At 43.6% G+C, this 22,090-nt stretch overlaps 1 protein-coding gene across 2 annotated transcripts in view; it reads right to left on the reverse strand.

The window, feature by feature from the left end:
* Window positions 1–7,788: 7,788 nt before the first annotated feature.
* The window catches only part of st6galnac3 (ST6 (alpha-N-acetyl-neuraminyl-2,3-beta-galactosyl-1,3)-N-acetylgalactosaminide alpha-2,6-sialyltransferase 3), a 54,181-nt gene continuing 39,879 nt past the window's right edge, over window positions 7,789–22,090 (reverse strand). For both annotated transcript variants that reach the window (XM_076972376.1, XM_076972375.1), the window contains exons 4-5: window positions 12,089–12,196; window positions 7,789–10,776 (exon numbers count right to left, since the gene is read on the reverse strand). In XM_076972376.1, the coding sequence (XP_076828491.1) occupies window positions 10,587–10,776; window positions 12,089–12,196 (298 nt within the window). In that variant the 3' untranslated portion in view covers window positions 7,789–10,586. The remainder of the gene's footprint in view (window positions 10,777–12,088; window positions 12,197–22,090) is intronic.

Genomic DNA, 22,090 nt, shown 5'->3' on the forward strand with positions numbered 1-22,090 from the left:
ATTCTCATCCTGCTGAAAAGCACATTTATTCATAAGTATGGCATTATGTGTATGATACTCAAACATAATTGAGGATTTTGTGTAAAGGAAAATAAACTGGATGGCCACTTTCTCCTTCTGAATTCAGACTTAAGTGGTATTGCTGGGACAAAAGAGTGCAAGAGGAAGATTGTCTAGTTGTCTACTAAACCTTGATGGTTCCTTGGTTACATTCAACACTACTGTAAAAAATAACTTGGGTGTCATTATTGATTCTGTTCAAGTGCATTCTTCAATAAACATAATATTGATAAACTGGGACATGTTATTTGTATTATATTTGTCACGGTACGGCGGCCCCCTACCGGTCGCCTCCGTCCACAGCGGCAGTTGTCGTTGTTGTTGTCGATGTTGTGTACGTCCCTCAGGTGGGCGGGGCCCGCGATCTGTCTCACCTGAGGGTCGTTTGTTTGTCTATATATGTCTTGTCTTTGTACCAGTTGACCGCTGGTTATTATATCCTTAATTTGGATCAGTTGACGGGTTTTGGTTTGCGCACTTTCTATATTAAAACATCCTATTTCCCTCGCTCACCCTGCCCGTCACAATATTCAGATAAATTGAACCATGCTATTATTTAATCAAGACTGTGTTTTTGTAATACTATTCTAAAAGGATGTTTTTAAAAAAATCATTAAATAAACTCCATTTGTACAGAATGCAGTAGCCAAGAGTTGGTCTGGTATATAAAGTTGTTGAGCTTGGTGACCCCGGTCATAAGAGTTTTCTGATAATCTGAGGTGTTGACGTTTTCATCTAGCCAATCACAAGTCATGTTTGTGATAATGGTGTGGGTGGAGTGCAGTGTCTCTGAGGGCTCTCAGGAGTGTGGCCCCTTTCTGGCACTCGTACACATGCTGCTACATTTGCGTACTGACCACTGGAACATTTCTATTGTTTATGGAATGTGTGAGTATGGTTCATCTATACTGACCAATCCGTCTGTTTTATCGGCGTGTTACTGCGGAGTTGATGCCAACACTGGATTAGACCTGCTCATCAGTGACGGAAAATACGAGACAACGCCAGAAAATGTCCCAGTGTTGCTAGCAGATAAACTGCTGTGGCCATATTTATTCATCCAATCCATCTACTCCAATAGATTGGCTGTAGAAACAGCTCATCCACCTCTGATGCAGATAATGAAATAATTTATCAACCATTTCTCTTCCAAGTGTTGCTATATTAATCTATATCAAATGTGTGTCTGCTCAGTACACCGCAAATAGGTGTATTTGTCAGCATTTAACCAACTGAAAGATTCATTACAACAGACAGGGCTATATATTTTCAGGAAGGTGAATAAATATGTAAATAACTATTTTACATGTAAGATGTGTTATTTAATATTATATATTTATATTTCCATTTACAGATGTGTGTGTCTGTAAAAAAAACATTCTCACTAATTCTCAGATGCAGCTGCATGAGAACTATGTGTAAGGTTACCACCTCGATGGTAGTGTGTGTATGCTGGGTTTGTGTGCGAGAGAGACAGAGAGAAACACAGACCCACATAGGAGGTTTGGTAAAGATGTGTATGTGTGTGTGTAATACAGTCAGCTTTACCCATAACACAAGACAGAAATAAAATACACATGAGAATATATTTTAATAATTTCTTCTAGCTTGGGTCTCTCAGAAGTGTATGGGGGGTGTCTTGAAAAACTATATCAGCATAAAATTATTGTTTATTTGCTGTTTCCATAAAATTAGAAAACGTCATGAAGTATCAAGCTGATTCAAGAGGTTGAGGATATATTGTACTTTTGGGTCTCAGGAACCGCTTGTTGATTACAGATCTGGGCCTAGACCTTTATAAAGCGGCTTTGTGATAATGCATAGTGTAAAATGCCCTTTATAAATACATTTGAATGTGAAGATATTACAGATGATTGTGAATAGGAGTCAACAGTCAGGTTCAACACGACTTTTTTTTACCAACAACAACAGCCAAAATAAATTAAAACATGAGCACAAAGATTTCTCACCAGTGTTGTAGATGTGCTAGGAAGCCTATCACACCTCTGTTGTACATTACAAGGACAAGGAGTTGAAATGAGTTAGAATATATTAAATCTGGCAGTGACAGATCACACCAAGCCAAAGCTGCAGAGGGAGGAGTGTGATTATGTGGGCGGCACATGCGCAATATCAAACGCACCGAGGGTTGTGTCCCCTTAATGAGAAAAGCTCTGTTTGTTAGGGACCCATTATTCTAGATCCAGTGGACGGTCCTGAGCAACATTTAATCAAGCTGACAAAAATTGAATGGACAATAGGGGACAGAGGGGACAACAGGGGACAACAGTGACCTTTTGTTACAGTCCTGCAAGGCTGCAAAGGAGACACTGGGAAATCGTGACAGCAGTGTGTCTGATGGCGAAATATTTTTTAGAAATAGTGCATGAACTCAGTTCAGGAGCATCAAAATGATGGCGCAGGTTTTGTCACTGGGGAGGAGGGAAGAGGAGTCGGCCTGCACCTCCTCACGTGGAGTCAAAGTTCAAGAGTTCAAAATTCAAGTAAAAATTCACGAGTTCAAAGAGAGTTGTCGTAGGTAGGCTGGAGTACAATTTAGAGTAGAAATGGAAGTGCCCCCCCCCCCCCAACCCAGTTTGGCTGCACAGCACTATGTCAGACCAGCGAAATGTCAACGTCAGGTTGTTTTCAGGTGCTGAAACTGCTGAAGCTTTGTGAAACTGCAGAAAATACAGACGCGATTGTTTTGCCATACCAGACCAGCAATCAAGTGTTTGGTTGCTTAGTGATTTCTTTAGCTAGTTCTGTAAGATTACGCTGACTTATTAATGTCATGGAGGCATGTGTGGTATTGAAATGAACAAGGAAGGATCTCCAAGGGCGAGGTAGGACTAAAGGGATTTCAAGCTTTAAACACTTTCCTAATACAATATATCTCGATGTTAACAAGGAACTGGCATCATCAAAGCACCCAAAAGAAACAATAATTCAAACACTGCCAATATTGATCAAAGCTCTGTAGTAAAAAGGGATTTCAGGGTTTATAAAATATAGCATGAAGTGAGTTCAGAAATAAAGGTTTAAGTTTGTAGTTTATGATCTTGATTTTATTTGGCATTCTGATTAAAGGATACTGATACCTTAAAAACTACTCATATATACGATCTAAAAGAAACTAGAGTACAATTTCTGATAAATAATAATCCAGATTTTAATTAAAATGGTACCATCAGGAAACCCTTTAAGCCCTGAAAAAAACGTTGTTAGCTTTGAGAAATGCTGTATTTGAGTTTTCTGTGGTACCTCCTGATTTTCCAGACGTTAGTGATCATTCAGATCATTCAGGTTAAATGATCACCTAATGAATGAGGTCATTAATGTAACCTGGTGATTAGGAATGATGACTAAACATTCAGTGCAGAGTTATTTCCGCATTATCACCGGCTTATTCCTTTAATAGGCACGACATTCATTTGTAATCCGCTGTGTCGGTATAGTTGGCTAATTGGACAAGAACAGTATCACAATCGGAACATCACAGACATCTTCTTGCTGATCGATGTCTAGAGCGACCCATAAATACACACAGCACACGTGAAGCCGTACACCTGTAAAAAAAAATCAGTTTCCACAGCACAGAAACTAGACACCAAGCAAAGGTATTGCACCATGCGGATTTTTAATTACAGCAAGAGTGACAATTTTAAAACATTACTCTTCTTTGAGGTGGCTTCTCCAAAAAAGACACGCTGTCCATCACTGTAACGCTCCCCCTGAACACAGCAACATTTCTGTAAGAAGTAGATATTTGTGTGTGAAAACAGGCTTCCCCTCCCATTTGTCACCAATATTTGCGTAATGAACAGAGAGGATTGAATGTACCCACTAATTATATATAGAGTACGAGGAGCCAGCCAAATCCCCAGTCGGGGTCCCGTGAACAGTGCACCGAACACGCACTCGCGAATTAGCAGCCACACTGCCATCTCGAATTAGCTGAAGCACAAAAGAGAAATGTAGGACAGCACTTGTTGCAATCAGGCGAGGGGTCACAGTGCTCTCTGGAGGATCCATTACTGGTGCCGTGACCCTGGGATTTGCAGGCGATGTAAATTTCCCACAGTTGTCGGTATACCATCCCTGACGCAAAGGAATCATAACGCATACAGATTCTTCTGGTGTTTGATTATATTATTTATATAAAGGAGTGAAAACAAGTTTTCTTTTCACTTTCCCCATGTTTTACTTTTTATTCAGTCAGTCAACTGAATAGGGTCCAGTTCAATTTCCCAAAATATTAAGCGAACAACCTTGGCCTACCGTACTGCTAGTTTAATTCAGCCTCAGGTTGTCGCACATTGATTCACTGACGCTGGAACATTGTCCAGCCAGCGCGGCTCCAGTATTTCTCCCCGAGCTGATGAGTGCCCGACGCTTGGAGCTGAGCCTTAATTAAATTGCTCCCTGAGGCATGATGGAGCTGCAATCGAGTTTCAGGGCCGTGTAAGCCACAGCGGCTGCCCGCCTGTGTCCGCCCGCCTGAACTCCACGCCCCATTGCTTGTACACATTCAACCTTTTTTTCCCACCCCCTCCCTGACACATAGGGACTAAAAGTAAGTTTGGTTTCATTTCTTTTTAATTCAGAAACACAATGTTCAAAGCCCCCAGCCTGGCTCAGACATCTGGGATGCGCACTTGATTCACTGAATGAGAAACAGGTGTTGTGGCCACCCCCCGAGACAACAGGGAGACTTCATGCAAATATGGTGTCCAGGGGAAGTTATTCATCTGCTTATCAAATTTTTGTTCATTAGTGGAGGAACATTTCACATTGTACATTTTTCTCCTTGAAAAGCCTTTTTTGTTTTAAACAAGGCAATGATGCATCCACGGTCCACTGCAAAACAGATTTCCGTTTGAATTCTGCACAGCGCCTTTTCGTCCTTAGAAAGACCATAATGAAATTGTGCTAGTCAGTCAGAGGTTCTGACCAGAGCACAGGAGAACGCCAGCGTGTGTTGCCTCACGGAAATAAAGTTTCCGACTTGAGCTGTAATGACAAATCTTTTTTTACCAAGAATGCACTCTGCCGTGCTGACCTCAGACTGCCTTTTCCAATAATGGCCGTCTCTTTTAAATACAGCAGTTAAATGATGCTAGCTAGTTAAATTATGTTTAAATGATGCTACTAACAGACATGATGCTGTATGATCCCAGTCACAACCCTCGTATCAGGACTTTTTGGAAACCTTAGTAATGAATATTTTGTTACCGGCACATGTGGTCATCTCACTTGCTTCTTTAGCTTTCATTGAAGGATTGAACTAATGAACACTCAGACCTGTGTGAAAACATCTGAAGATGCTTGAAAACAGCCAACATGGCATGTGGGTGTTGTAATTGTTGTCCCTGGTGATAATCTCAATGGCCAAAGACCCTAGCTCAGCAAGACCCCTTAATGAAACTCTAATTTAAGTTCTCTGGTCCCTGACTTCAGAACCGTGCCAACTGAGATTATGGAAGAAACATTTACTGAGATAAGAACTCCTTAAAGTCATAATTACTAAAATCAGCACCACAAATATTTGAACTGAAACCATAGCAAGTATAATGATTTGTGTATCATTCTTTAAGAAAAGGCTTAGTCTTCTTACATTACCTTTTATGACATTCTCATGCATTCGAAATCCCTGTCATCTGTTTTAGAATAAACTTTGTCAGGTGAAGCATCAGTGGAACTAAAATGCTAACATCCACAACAACAATATCTGTTTAATTTATGCAAACCAGCTCAAGCATATCTTATTCTGCCAGAACTTCCTCATACGGGTCTTACAGATCGGATGTCTCACATTGATCAGACGCAATATAACAGACACGTGGAGAGCACCAAAATACCTTGGTCATCACTGCGTCTAGCCGGCAGGACCTCTCACCCTGGCCCGGCCTCTGCTCATCTGGCCTGTCCTGACCCAGCCAGACCGCATGGGTGGACACCCACTCAGAAACAGCAAAAATGGAATTTAATGTAGTTATTGCTTGCCTATTGGATTTGCAGACCTGGGCTTTCAGACAGGAAAACAAAACGAGGTTTTAATCTCAGGCTGGGCTCCGTTTCAAAAACTGGACCATTCGTTGGAACAGTGTGGGGGAAGAATAGGCTATCGGAGCAAAGGGTGCATGGCGGTATCTCGGAAGTAATCAGCCAGGGATGGTGGGTTGCCATGGTTAATTGGGTGGCGGGGAAACGCTTGCTTACACGGCTATGCAGTCCACGGAATGTGATCAAAGTCTTAGAAACCATTTAAAGTAACACTTTGTCCAAAATGCAAATGTTGCTACAATTGCTAGTGGGGACCTCTTAGCATAATCTCGTCTCCACAGACGTTTCTGGCTACACCCATGAAAGATGCGCACTTATGCAATTTCATGCTTTTTCATGTTCATTTTAAAATAAACCGCCATAGTTTCCAAGATAGAATGGCTTGTAAAAAACACATTTTTTACAGAGATTTCATTGTGTTACTCAAAATCAAGAACAAACATCATATGCATGATTCATATCAAATTTATGATTAAAAAGTGAAGCTAAAACATAACAAAGTCATATTTCTATTCCCAAGAGCTTCCCAACTTATATAGATCAAATACATAGCTCTTCAGAAATAAACTATTCCCTTGTTTACACAGGTCTATGCCTAGCGGAAATGGTAATATAGACACTTCCCTACGACAGTTCATACCGTTTTGATTGCTTCAGAAAAGCGGCGTTGTAATAACATGTCTGTGGGATCAGCAAAAGCGTAGCGCATATGGTAGCGCCATCTGTTCTGAGGACGGGTGCGGCAAACTTCACAAGAGAACATTCTGGGTGAAAACCTGAGAGAAAGCGTTTGACGAGACGTTCAACACGCACACTGGGCGTCGTGGCTGGGGGGGGGGGGGACCAGACGCCGACTGAGGTGCGTCACACTGAGATGTCGGCCCACGGGTCCTTGCTTGACTGAAACGAATCATAAGTCACACTTCTACTACCCGAGCGGCAGAAGGAGTAGGAAAGGAAGCTTTATCTGAAAGACGGGAGGAAAATATGCTAACCAGGGCGAGAAGGGGGGGGGGGGGGGGGGGTGTTTAACCGCTCTCTTTCCCTCGCACCATTCATTTACACTTAAATGAGAAGTGAGCGGAATGTGGCACTTCACCATCAATCACTTCCACCATCCTCCGAATCGTCCGCATATACATAAACAACAAGTGTGACATTCGGAGGCTCTAGTAACGCGCCAGCGTCGAATCAGAGGCCCATGCCGGGCTGAACGCCCAGAGGCCTACTTCACCGAGGAACGGTCCTTCAGCTTAATTCTAAACTCTGTGGTTCTCCACCAAGAGCATACTTTTGTAGGCCACTCTAATCTGCAAAATGTCTTTCATACCAATGAAGCAGCATCCTGTGCCTAAAAAAAAAGCCTTAATCATTCATGCTGGCCACAGGGAGGCGTGTTCATGTCAGCCAACAGGCTATATATCAGCAGAATGCAAATTCCACTCGTTTCTCTGGGTGGGCTTGAACACAGCGTGCTCTTAGCACTTTCTCAGCCGCGACGTGTTTCAAACGCAAAATAAAAACCTCCCGGTTTAGCAATCCAGATGATTTATTCGTGACCAAGTTCTTAGTGGTTCAAATACTGCAGATGTGTGATAACTTGCCCCTGTGTTTGACTGGGTGTCACAGTATTAGCCTCACGTTATCAAAGGTATTCACAAGATGGTTGGGAAAATGTTTATTTGTAAATGTGAATTTAACACGCTGGCTGATTAAAACATACAGAAGTGGAAGAAGACGTTAATGTGTCAAGACTTCTTACATGAGCACAATACGCTAAAGGAGAACAATTACCAAACTATTTAAAGTCACTTTGATCTTTTTGACTTTCTCCCCATCAAAGACACTGAAGATCACATCGTTTTTCTTGTGTAAAAAAAATAAAATGTCAAATAACGCACAGAACAATAAAACCCAAAATGTTAGCTGATTCACAACAGATTTACAAATCCATTATCTAAAAGAATTTCATGGCAATTTGCAAAATGTGTCAAAGACCACAATGCAGGATGATACACTTGACCGTTCGCAAGATTGCACAAACAAAACACTTGCTACAAATCACTTTCAAAAACAGTTATGTGTTAAAACATTTACACAAACTTTTACACAGATGAAATCTTCAAAGCCATGTACATATGAACAAACTGTATGGTCAAAACATTGTTGTGAAAAGTACACTTGATTCATCTGAAGAAAAAAAAACGTAATCCAGGTTAATACCTTAATACATGTGGCTTTTAAATATATTTTAAGAAAAGCTCTTTTAGACTTTCAATGGAAAAAAAAAGTAAAAACGAATCACTCCCTCAGGTGGAGGAATGTTATAAGTGCCTACACATAAGAACGCAGTATTTGGTGTCTCCGGCAAATATTTGAATGTTCAGGGATGTATGTCTGGCTTGTTCATGACTTATAATGCTGACAGAAGTGCTGGAGGGTGCTGGTTGCATGTAGAGTGCTCCTGGGGGGGGGGGGGGGGTCACTTACAGTGCCCTTAAACTTCATGCAAGCTCTCGCACATAGGAGCTCAATTTACCCAAGCACTTCTTGCTGGACCGGGTACGTTATTATCTCTTTGAACAATGAACTAGGACGGATACCCAAAAATGCCCTTTGTGGTGGTTTGGGTTTGACCCCTGGCTTAGAGGAGGAGCCAGAAGAGTGAGCTCGGGGTCTGACCATGGTGTGAACTCCAGGTCTGACTGCCGTATCGTTTAGCTCGAGTGACCTTAAGCCCGAGGCTTCCATCAGCACTGGTGCACCTCGTCATTGGAGTGACTCATCCTGCCGTCACACTTGATTCCTACAGTGGAGTGTTTGAGATGCGGTGACAGCGTGAGGACGCTGGTGACCGGCAGGAAGAAGTCGGACCGCGAGACGCAATCGCAGGCTGCGTCGGACACACGTGACGGCACACGTGACCTGCGTCGGACACACGGCCCGCGGACGAACAGACGGACGACCGGACAAAACATCCGAAAGAAAACGCCAGCCGACATGACAGGAGTGTGCTGCGGCCGTCTTGACGGCACACGTGACCTGCACCGGACGGGATGGCTGTCTCCTAGCCCCCACAGGCGCTGCATTGTCTGCTGGTGAACGTGACGCTACAGCATTTAGCTACGGCAGCCATGATGGGCCCGACGCCCTGACACGTGACAGCACCTCGTACCAGCAGGCTCACAACCATGCTGCCAGGTTATGGACACAGTGGCATTTTTTCTTTCTCGCGCGGCAGATAAGGCCTAAGGAGGTGGAGTAAAGGTGGATGTTGGGTGGTGGGGTGGAGTTTAAATGCACTGCACCGAGTCCACAATGGCTACAGTTTAAAACAGGCACCAAATCTTAAAAAAAAAAACCAAACAAACAAAAAAAAGGACAAACAAGTTCTGCACGAGAGCTGTGTGCACACTGTTCTTGCTTTCTAGCTGTAGCAACTGAAAGAGTTTGTCTTTAAGAGACTCAAGGCCGGCTAACAAATTCCAGTATATGGTCTCTTAGTTTATAGTATAAATCTAACCTTAGCATTAATGAGAACACCTTATGAGTGCTACCGTTAGTGGTCAGGGGAAATGCTGTGGTAAGACTTACCTTGACAGATTTTATTACCGTATAGAGTGAGTACTGCGATTAGGACGGCGTTATAGCTAGACATTTTATGATTATAATGGTTTATAACTAGCATCCCACAAAAACTTCAAAGTGACAGATACAGTGTCACTTAATACAGTGTACAACTTTGCAGGTAAAATTATGAATGGTTAATATTCGTGATAAATTGGTAGACGTTTTTGAATATAAATTTGCATGATTTTCTGGGCTTTTGAAATTTTCCAATCGTTTCCGCCTAATTACATGTGCCACTGAAGTTAGACTGAAAGGCAGGACACAAAACCTGCTTCGCGTTCCAGCGAAAGGTCGACCTTCAACTCCGCCGAGATAAACTTAAACGAGGGAGTGTAAACCCATGTAAAAGAACAAAGACCCGTCGTAACCTTCTTCTGGTGCTCGGAGGGTTATCCATCTGATTAAAAGCCCCTGCTGATTGTCTGATGATCTGTGGTATCTCTGAGCGTTCTCTTGCTTTTTCCACAGTCTCAGGTAAAAGACAAAGGAAGGTTCAGACTTCCACACCACAGCCTAGTGCAGACTACATATTACATACTGTAGGTACACGCATGTTTGTGCTAATGAGCAAGAGATGTCCAATAAACATGCAACATCTCACCCTGACAGGGCATTGGGTCCATCCCGGAGGCACCGAGCATCTCTCTTGTTAAAGTGCACATGGCCCACTGCACCTACACAAGCTGCATTGGTAATCGGTATGTAAAGGGATGGGGTGAACGTTCTGGCCTTGGTCTGGCTACGTGTTTGTGCAAAACGACAGGGAGTGGGCGGGCCAACGTGTCCTAAGTGCTTCGGACTTTCCAGACAAGGTCTTGGTGTCCCATTGGTCACGACAGCTGCCATTCAGGGTAGAAAAACTTGATGGGGTGGGTCTTGGCCCACTTGGCGAAAACGGCCTTCTCCGTTATGAAACGGTGACCGCCGTAGGGGGCGCTCTCGTGCAGGAGGTATTCGGCACACTCGTCACGGCTCCCGGCTTCATAGTAGTGGTACGGCACCTTCCTGTAACCTTCCGTTCTGGTGGTGGTAACGACCAGAACGGGGGGCACGATTGAAAAGAGAAACAGAGAAACATTTTGTTGTTTTTTTTTTTTTTTACTTTTTAGAATCTATCATTGCATAATGATTCAGTCCTCATTTTAAGGTCAAACACAGTGTTTTACCGCTGAAATGATTCTGCATTAGACCCCGACTGCTTTGAGCGGGGGGGGGGGGGGGGGGGGGGGGGGGGATGGGGGGTTGGGAGTGGTTAGATGCTGCCCTGTGCAGTCACGCCACCCCCGGTTTCTTCTATGGCTTTGCCCTCACCTCTTCGGGCATGCCAAGTCCCGCTGCGTAACAAATGAATTCAATTTCACTGCCCCCCACCCAATGCCCCCCCTCCCCCCACAACTAACAGCACTTGTTGAATTTCAATTACGGAGAAACCAGTGGGGTCAACTGCCACGATGGCTCAGCACATCATGTTAAAACAGATTCTTTCCTGCGGCACCGTCTTACATTGAACTGTGCTGTGCGAACGACCGTGTCGTTGCCGACAGGTTGAGCACTGGTTCGGTCTTCGCTGCTTGCTGAGATTTGCTTTAAAAACACCTCACTGTTTTGGCATAGACTGGAAAGCAGACGTTAACAGCAGAAATAATAATGGCTATTTTAAGAAATGCAAAGCAAACGATCTCCCCTTTGCTCGTCTGCACTGTTTACGGCCCCCAGAATACAGGACTGAAAAATATCATGGATTCACACTTTATGACACTTAACACTTCACACTCAGACTGAAGGACCTGATGAAGTAAAACACAGAAATGTGAAAATGTTTATTACTAGAGCTATAGAACCAGTTCAGAGAGTTTGATGTTCAACAGAATTCACAGGGCAGGTCATGGCAGGCTGTGGTGAACGAGAAAATGCACCAGAGGGAAATGAGATCAGTAAAAATAACTTCCTAACATCACCCAACAAGGGAAAACATTATAACCACATAAAGAGCCAAACAGGAAATAAACAGAAAATAAACTCACTTTATGGAGAATTATTACTCGTTATTGCCTCATTATTTCTCGAAATGAAGTCATCTGCTGTGCCAAACTGTTTTGACATTGTAATTACACAGTAAGCCAGCGACTAAAAAACACTTAGTACAGCAGCTTGGTTAAGCGTCCCAGACTGTGCCTTGAGCTACAAGTCAAGTGAAATTAGCATTTTCTTTTTGAATACACTGTTCTCGACCCTGCTCTGGTGCTTTTCATGGTTAAAGAGACAGATGAAAGGGTCTGCTGGTATATCTGTGTAAAGGAGTATGTGAGGAAGACAGTGAAGAAGGCCTTACCTGCAGTAAGTGTCATTGATCATTCCGTACACCCTGATCTCCTTGCACACGTCCATGGCCAGGATGAGTGTGAACCAGCCGGTGCTCAGGTAAGACCCGGACTGGATCCTGTCAACACAGAACTCCACGTCAGATGCATTCGCAAGATCTCGGTTCCCAGAGCCCACTCATGGTGGGCCATACTCGGACAAGTGGGATTGGTTCAGGACGACTCCGGACATTCCAGGATGGTTCAGGATGGCTGAGGACGGCACGCGTTAAGCTCATTGCCAAAGCTGACCCTTCCTGATTGAAATCTCATTGGGTGTCAACAGTAGCCATGTTGCTCTAAATGAGTGCACATTTATCCCAGAGCTTAATGGCAATGCAGAAGACACACTGAATCATACAACCACCTCAGTAGACGTGGGTCATCAGAAATGGACAGAAACAGAGAAAGACCTCTGGTTTCTACCAGAAAAAGTGATAAAAGTGATATTGCATGTTGCACATGTTGCATTTGCATGAAGATTCTGCAATGACCTTTATTGCAATGTTTCATCTGTACAGCTCAACCGCTTGTCACATGAAACACCGAATTCTATTTTTTAGAGGTGATCGCGTCTGAAAGTCTGTTTCTACTTTCACACACGCAGTAGTGACAAGCAGCAGTTACAACGATGAGTCGATAACGATCTCTCAAACAAGCGTTCGTCTGAGCGGCCCGAGAGCCCTTCAGCGAGTCAAAACAACAAAGACAGACGCGACACGACCATCCTGCTCCTCCATCCCAGGAAGTAAACAGCGACTGAGAAATGAACCCTGACAATCCGAACAGCGCACAAAGTGAATAATGTACATGTGCCTGGTCCCCGTGGCCACGGTTTTACCCGTCGGGCCCTCAGCGGCCCGACATATATCGTTCGTGTCGAACTCTCCCGTGATTTAATTCCCCACGCGACCTTGGGCGTATGATTCCCCCCCCCCCGACCCCCGACCCCCCGCTGCCGGCCCACCGGACGCCCAGATGGAGAGGCGTGTGTGTGCGTGTCCGTCTGCATTGGCTGCTGCTTCGGCGTGATCCATTTCTCGCTGGCTTTGTGCTGCGTGGAGCGGAGCGGCGTTAAAGCGTGAGCGTTAATTACGTCCCTCCTCCCCTCCGACCAGCCGGGGCCGATCCGGCTCGCTAAATCGCTGCTTTGGCCGAGTTGCGGAGGCATTGTTCAGTGGTGAAGCGCTGTGCGATTTGCCTGGGGGAACACAATAGCATTTTAATGACCGTTCCTCCGGCTGCTGCGATGCTTTTAAAGCATCGATTTTGGGCCGAAAGCTAAAAAGAGGCTGAACCACGACCTGGCTGTGTCTCAGGAAATGGTTCATTTTCATCTGTTTCACCACAAAGTGGCTTTCGCTTAACCTATGCGACATCTCGGCCATCTGATATATTTAAGCTTCAATACACTGGGAGGAGAGCATAGCTTGCTTAATTTAATCATGTGACCACACAAACATCAGTTTGCCTCTGAATGAAATATAGGCATAAGGATGGTGGCTCCTGTCAATGACCATGTGATTCAAATCTGTGTCATCTGTGTCTCACCAACAAGGTTTACTTAAGCACTTGCTAATTAGTATAGTTTTAATGGGAACATCATCCCATGGACGCCATTTGACGATTGCGGCGGAAACGGAAATTTATCATCGCTAAGCTTAATAGGCATGACTAACAGAGCTTTTACGATTTCTCGCTGAAGGCATGAAACAGCTCCCCTGTGGGACAGACCTGCTATAGTGTTCGAGTCTGGGGAAATGGTTCCACTCGGTACTGCTCTTAAGCGGGCCAAACCAATTTATTTTAATGATGCCGCAAAGTGTGGCCATTATTACCTGACACATTAGAGCAGACGGGGTGCTCCTCCCAGCTACAGTTGTGTTTACTATCATTCTGTGGAAATCTATTAATAACCCCCCAGGGCAATGGGCGTCCTCTGGTCACAGACGGGCCATTTATTACTGTAGCAACTGCGTTCCTCTCTGGAAATACAGCCAGGTCAGCAAACTCCTGTCCACTGAAGTCCAACGGCTAATTGCTAATGGTGCTGTTCTTCTTTTCCCAAGTTTCCTGTCAGCACACTGTACAAGCAGAGGCTCCGGCCAGCCACGGATGAGGCTCTCATAACTTTTCTTAGTCTTCACCGGGAGAATTTAATATAACCATGAAGCAAACTCAAATTTTTTTAGGTCTCTTTACATTATTTTGGGATTTCCGTGTGTTGTGTCAGGCTCGGGACACAGAGAGTCGCTCGCCGTTAAAATCTAGTTTGTTTAATATGCAAAGGACAATTCAATCTCAGAGTCAGAAAACAGGCAAAGGTCGGTGACAGAACAGAATTAAATCCAAACAGACAAGCCAGAAACAGGGCAGGCAGAGTGTCAAAAACTAGATAAACAGGCATAAGTGAAACCACGGAACAAAGCAGACAAAAATACTAATGAGAACAGCTCAGAAATGCAAAACTAGGCAAACGAGACATTATAACAACAGGGAAGTGACAGTACATGTATACGGAGAGACAAGGGGGCATAAGGCACAGACGACACTAATAATTAATCAAACAAACAGGGATTATGGGGAATGTAGTTTGCAGGAAGCTGAAGGAAAAAGGTGTGACATTGACATAAGTATTTTGAAATGTGTCGGCTGCACTCTGTAGTTTCCTAGTGGAAAAAGTGATTATTCAGTATTGCAAAGCTGACAGAAAGTCCTTAAAAAATCATTATATAATCGCATAATAATATGTTTATATAAGATCATATAACAAGTTACATAATCATTATGGGTAAGGCTCAAAATCTCAGCTCTTTTCTGCAGATTCCCTGGCAATTCATATTAAATCCAATTAAAACTCATTCTACAGAATATTAATGAAAAAAACCCAATGTGATATTAGTTTGAAATGGTTCCGATGATCGATGAACATCTTCCAGCCCCCATTGAAGGTTCTTCTCATGCTGCTCTTCTCCATCCAGAGGCCAGCATGCTCTTCTGACAGCCCTCATAGCGTTGATGGAGTGCCAGCGCTCTGCTGAAGAGAAGCGGATGAGATGCCCAGCGGGGGATTATCAAAGAGGGGGAGGTGAAGACATATCAGTCTCCCGCTCTTTTGGATTCCTTGCAGCACGTTCCCCAGCCACAGATATTCATTAATCCGCAAAGAGCCGACGCCTTACGTCTATGATCTTTATCTGCTCAGACCAACAGCGTGTCGCAGATTTGAACCATCCCCTTTCATGGTAGGAAGTCGACTCTCCAGTGCTGGCGTGGCCTTTGTTGAATCCAAGAGGCTTATGTGCTTTGGCTCCTGGAGATGGATTTGCAAAGAAGATCTGTATCATGCCGTGATCGTGATTTTGGCAGACATTTAGGTTTGATATGGAGTTTAACAGAGGTGACAACTGGCTCTTACCTTCCCACCCCCGTTACTTGTGCCCACTGAGCTGCAAAGGTTTTGTGTCATCGTTATTTCAGCGGACTAAAGTCTTGAAGAAAGAAGGATAATTGGGTCCAAACTATCGGAATTGTCATCGCTCTTCCTCTTCGTTTTGCTAATTGAGTTCATTTGTTTGTATCCGACCATCAGTACATGAAAAATGGGACATGGAAAAAAAAAAGCTTTTACACAAAAAGTTTCTTTGATCACGCGCGTTGCTAATTTTCAGAGCCATGGAAATGCTCTCATTTGCTATTTTATTACTTTTATCATTTTTTCGCGTTCTGATAAAACACCTGAGAAGGAATGTGGAGAGTGTGGCTTTGAGCACTAAGACAAGAGGAAGAAATGTGGCAATGAGGTAAATTCTGTGGTATATTCATGACAAATGTGCACAGACTACAAGAAAACAGTCAAGGTCAGGTAAGGACTTTGGGCTGTTTTAGCAATTCTAGGCTTTATTATAAAAGGAGACAAAAGACCGTTACTATTTCTGCTCCTGATAAGGAGTGAGACTTATAGCGCCGTTCATTGCCAGTCAAGTTATAAAAGTGATGGTTTGCGTGGTTTGAATTCAGAATGTCAGCCTATGACTTTACGAAGGAGTATCGTGCAAACATTTGATTGAAATATTGAAAAAATATCAAATATTTCCAGAAATCTAGTAACATTATACAAAAAATATTTTTTTTAAATGTAAAATATTAACATAGAAAAAAGATTCAGTTAGAAGAAATGGACTCAAACCATACCTCTTTAGCTGTGCAAAGGTAAGCATTTACACCCAGGCAAAAACACAGTGTGCCAAAACTAATATTTAACACCCACAGGTTCAGGATCAGTATCAGGAAATAAATTGGATGCTGGATGTCACTGAGGACTGCCAAAGGTAAAATGGGGATTGGTGAAAGAGGGAGAGTGGGGAAAAAAAAAACCCAATCATCTCAACATTTGGGATTCTGTTCACACGTCTTCTGAGTAGTGCCACTCTCAAAAGGGTATCGAATTACCGCAAATAATAATGGCATATAAATAATGAAACCATACGAATGTTTTGTAGCCTAGCTGCAGAAGCTCTTCTTCTCGTCCTGCTATTCTGTCCTCATAAGGCGCTTGTGGACCGGACTTCTTTCATCCTCTCGCTGTGTTGGTTTCACTGTACCGCAGATAGAAAAGCTGTCAAACAGCCTCTGGGGTTAATACGAGGTCCCAGCTGCAGACAAACTGAACTGGGCTTTACAGCCAGCCCACAGCAATTATTGCAACAGTGAAAAAATTTAACCGAATAGATTTTCTTACAATACAAACACTGAATTATGCATGACAGGTACTTCTACGCAGCTGAGAATATACGTAAAAAATGTTATATATTGAAGGATTAGAGAGGCTCAAAGTCAGGACATGAACACACCTTAGAACTCATCCGAAAACGTTCAGACGCATAAACAAAGTCGCTGCAATCCTGAAACTAAATCCCACTGCAACACTTGGCAAGCAGTGCAGAATCAAAGGCAGTGTGTATGACAATCCTGTTTGCATGGCATGGTATTTTTTAAGTACATTTTTATCAATGGAACCTGAAAAGAATACTATTCTCTGCTTTGTGTTCGGACTTGAAATACCATGTTCCCAAGAAGAAAATGACAGGCTGTGTGCACTGTCAGAGAATGAGCTCTGTGGTAAATCTGAACGGGGATAAGAAAATAGACGGTAGCACTTCCACCTTTAAAAAAGCACTTAAACCCCAATCTTTGGGGGGGGGGGGTATCTTTTGGGCAGGACTGGCCTGCTATTGGGGAAGGTGTAATACAATTTAGAGTCTTAATTAATCAAATAAACGGCATACATAAAAGATACACCTAAGTGAGGGCGTAACGCTGCGAATGCACATGACCATTCGCTGAAGAAATGAAGTGTAGCCAGATGGGCCCTCACCCTTTACAATCCTGGAAAAAATGAATTCGATTTTGAATCAGTTCGCGCTCCAAAAAGCGTGCCCTGTACACCATTACACAGACATTTCACAATAGACAGGACAATTCACTGCTTACCTGAGCAGTTCTCTGAGGCAGCTAATTAGCTAGTTCAGCTGTTTCTAAGTGGAGTTTCCTTCAGGCACAAGCCTGCCACCCTCCCAGCACTTGACCAGTACTACCCCACAATGGATGTTTTTACCAACAAACTTTGCTACCTCGTTTGTTTTCTCTGGTAATGGCACATCTTATGGTTCAACATTTTTGTAAAGTTGTACATTTTTGTAAAGTTTTATTGTGGTGAAATTATATTTCTGTCACAAATTCACAAAAATCCAAATCTTTTCATTTGAGCAACATACACTCGCCATCCTAATAAACTGGTCAGTGAGCGCAGGCACAAGTTTTAAATGCTTGTTTAAGTTTGCGGTAAGTATCGCGTTTTCAGCTGATCTGAGAGCAGCTCACCCAGTTCCCGGTTTAAACATCAAGCTGTGTGTGACATTTGAAAACTGATCCAAAGCTGCGCATATTTCTGTCGCGAGATCCAACTCTTCTTTGTTCCAAACGGATATTGAACCTTTTTACAGTTCTTTCATAGACATAATTTGGCTTTTTTATGTTAGCTCATTATAAATGCGTAGGATCTTCTCCAAAGAGTGCATGTCTCACACTGAAGAACGTTCTCGTTAGTCACGCGGACGCGCCTGCGCTCCATTCTCCGGGCACGCGCATTAGTAGTCACGGCCATCGGACGAACCCGTCTCGTTGGGCACCGTTTTTAACGGGAACCATGGCAGGCGTCGCACCCGGGCCGCATTTCAGTGGCATTGCTTCAAGCACCCCGAACACGTGATGTTTGTTTACTCACAGCGGCCCGGTAGCTTGTCAGCTAAGTTGACAGGCTGCGTCCCGAAATAGCTGCAGCACTGCTGTGGTAATTGGTGGAGTTAGCCAGCGAGTTACAAGCGCTGCTTCTCAGGTTGCTTTACCTCACTTAGCTAAATGTAACCACACACTTGACTTCTGTAAGCACAAATAACATTTTAATCGACGTAGTAGGGACATTCTGGCAACAAGACACGCAGTTAGTTTAAACTTTTTTTTTTCTTCAAATTTTCATGGCCCTCTTAGGCGGTAACAGGGTGAGGACATTACCCTCGCCGAGGACACACACGACGCTGCCTTCAAACTTGGGCAAAATAAGGAAGACAGCTATCTCATGAGGCTTTTGGACGGGCTTCATCTCAGGAGCACGCTGCCTAGGCAAAGGTTCCTGAATCCAGCGAGATGTGTGTGTGGCTCCCCGAACAATCCCGTTGGTATTCACTCTTTCCGTTTTTGTTTTGTTTGTCCCCCCCCCCCCCCCCCCCCCCCCCCCCCCCCAAAAAAAAAAAAGTCTTGGCTCCTGGTGTCTTTCGGCAAAGCTCCATGTGGAACCCTACTTCTCTGCGCACACTGTGTATTTAGGCAGATTAATTCCAGCCAAACAGTCAGTTGATGTAATTACACATAATCACATTTGTCATATTACATTAAATGACATGCAGGTGCAGTCCTCACTGGTGTGGGCAGTGGGCCTAGTTAAATTAGGCATGAAGGTACATGAAGGAAGGCACTCCACAACAGTCCTCCCTTTTGGCGAAAGTCAATGCTAAGCACTGAAAGCGTTAAGTGTCCCTCTCAATATTCTTCAACATAATGTCTTAAAACGACCTTAAAAATTACGGCCAGTTTGTTTCAAGGCAAGGCACAGCACCAAGACAAAAGGAGGTTTGTCTGTAGACTAATCTGAGCACCAACCTTAACTGCAACACCAATCCCTAGCTATGATACTGAGCGACCTGTGAACCAGAAATGTTCAAATCAGCTGAAATATCGGTTTGATTCACATTGCTCACTCAAAACAGCTTGTATCATTCAAGTTGTGATCTGATTCTGAATTATTTTGATGGAACAAGTATAATTAAAGTGTAAAGACTATATATATATATATATATATATATATATATATATATATATATATATATATATATATATATATATATATATATATATAAAATGGTAATTACAATGTTATACACAGGCAACTAACAGAGAGACATAGAGAGACACAACTTCCTGACAGAGAAACAGGACCCTTAGCTATCAGTAGTGATATCTACAGTGACTTAAAGCCGTGTTGGGACGCAGAAGCCAAGAGGGTCAGATGGGGATGCGCATGGAAATGTGACAGCATGATTTAGGACTGCTGTCCACCACTATCTGCACACAGTTTACGGTGCTGCCCACACACACATGCACACACACGCTACCGAACGTACACACACACACACACACACACACACACACACACACACACACACACACACACACACACAGGAACAGGTGGCTCAATCTGTTTTTCTGGGCCTGTCCTCAAAGGTACAGGAGAAAGAGAGGACGTACGACCTCAAGACAGGAGAAGGGAAAGACAGGAAGAGGTGTTGAGGGGAGACAGGAGAACTAAAGGAGAGAGAGGGAAGACAGGTGGAAGACAGCAGAGGTAGAGAGACAGAAGTGAAGGAAGCAGATACGGATGGACAGACAAAATCACTTGTGCATACCATTTTGGAACCCCACCATGTTCACCAATTCTGATACGCAAAAAAAAAACCCAGTCAGTTCATCAGGGACCCTTTCAGAGATCTGATTAACCACAGTGTGCCCTGCATCGAGTCAGATGCTGGTTAAATCAGCGCTCCTGCCATCCGCCTCGCTTGGCACGCCGCGGTATGACGGTAATTAAAGTTGTCTGCAGTTTATCGCATCACCAGATGGGCACACTGATTAGAGCTCAGAATCCCACAGAAGCAGACACACACACACACACACACACACACACACACACACACACACACACACACACACACGGGACGACACCACAACGAGAGGGTAACGTACGGCGACCGAGCTCACACACAGCCCTGAGCTCAATGTCAGGCCATGTCACAGGACGTTCGAGGTGGCAGAGGTGACATGAGGTGACGTGGATGACTCCACAGCTTAAGAAAATGATGCCACGATTGTAAATTTTTATAGTAGTTATTTACACAATTCTCTAAAGAAAGGTTAACAACTGTTAGGGCTAAGGCTTGGTGTACGGTTAGTCATCAAAGCTTCCATATGATCCTTCAAGTGGAAATCCAACGAGACTCCATAGATCGCTACAAACCATGTGTTGCCTGACAACCATTTCATAAACTATGCATCATGTACTTTCCAGGCACATCTCTTTCCTTCTAGATATTGAACCTAATATCTGATTTAATTTGCTACTGACTAGCCAAGGGTTTCTTTTTTATTTAAATTCATACATACCCCACCTGTCTGCAAAGCTGTAGTCAATGTTTCTCTTGCACCCATGCATGTCCGCCATATGGTTTTGTTTGTGCTACTATTCTGTTCTAGTCTCCACTCTGGTCTTCTTATTGTCTCTTGTCCTGTCCTGTTTGGCGATCGTTATTCAAACCTGTTAACTCCATGATTGGTTTTTATGTTTCTGGATGCAAGTTTCACTTTGCATCTGCTTTGTAACATCTTTGTTGTGACTACGTTATCTTCTGCATTTGACATCAAGCTACCCAGCCTCGGAACGAAACATGTTTGTGGATTTGCCCTTAATAAATGCCCTTCGGCTCAGTGTTTGCATCCTGCCTGGGCTCAAAGCGTGCTGCGATGTCATATCAACAGCCTTCCAGAGGAGACCTTGTGCCAAAGTACATTCTCCATCTGATGTCTAAAGTCTGACCTTCTCCTCCTTGTCTGACCCCCACGCCACACATATCCATAACACCACCACATCCAATGAGGGCTCGGACGTCTGACGCAAGCAAAAAAACAGGCTCTCTCGGTACGTTCTACAGCTGATCCGTGATGACGGCCCAACACCCGGGCCTGGCAGATTGACGTAATGACGGCCCAACACCCGGGCCTGGCAGATGGAAACAGATAACACACCAAATGCTCAGTCGTCCTTCACAGCATTGACAAGTCTCCCAAACTTTGACAAGCTAACTGGCAGATTCAGGACATGAGTAAGAATACGTGTGAAGGGGCACGTGTGAAGGGGCACGTGTGAAGGGGCGCACGTGAGGAGGCAAGGATGGTGTCTGGACTCAAAGTCATTTTAAGTTGCTTTAAATGACTTAACTTTAAAGGCTCATTTTCTATTATTTGTATAAATTTCATTTTAAATAGACTTTATTACAAGAATAAAGATGATGGTGAAGTTAACTCAATGCAACAGATCTTGTACCATTCATTTTGGTTTTACGCATGTCACTGTTTAAAACAGTCTCATTTGAGCTTTGCATTTTACTGTGTTCATTGTAAAGATTGTATTGTGAGGCATGCATGTTTGAAGCAATATTGTTGAACCTTGATTACATTTCAAGATGGATTGTATTCAGTTCAGACATGAATTCAGTATTGGTTTTTAAATGCAACACTTAAAATCCATTCTGCATCTGCAACTGGCATTTCAAGCCCATTACTGTTGAAAAGTAACGTGTGATAGT

This window comes from Brachyhypopomus gauderio, chromosome 14, assembly GCF_052324685.1.
Source record: "Brachyhypopomus gauderio isolate BG-103 chromosome 14, BGAUD_0.2, whole genome shotgun sequence".
NCBI classification, from domain to species: Eukaryota; Metazoa; Chordata; class Actinopteri; order Gymnotiformes; family Hypopomidae; genus Brachyhypopomus; species Brachyhypopomus gauderio.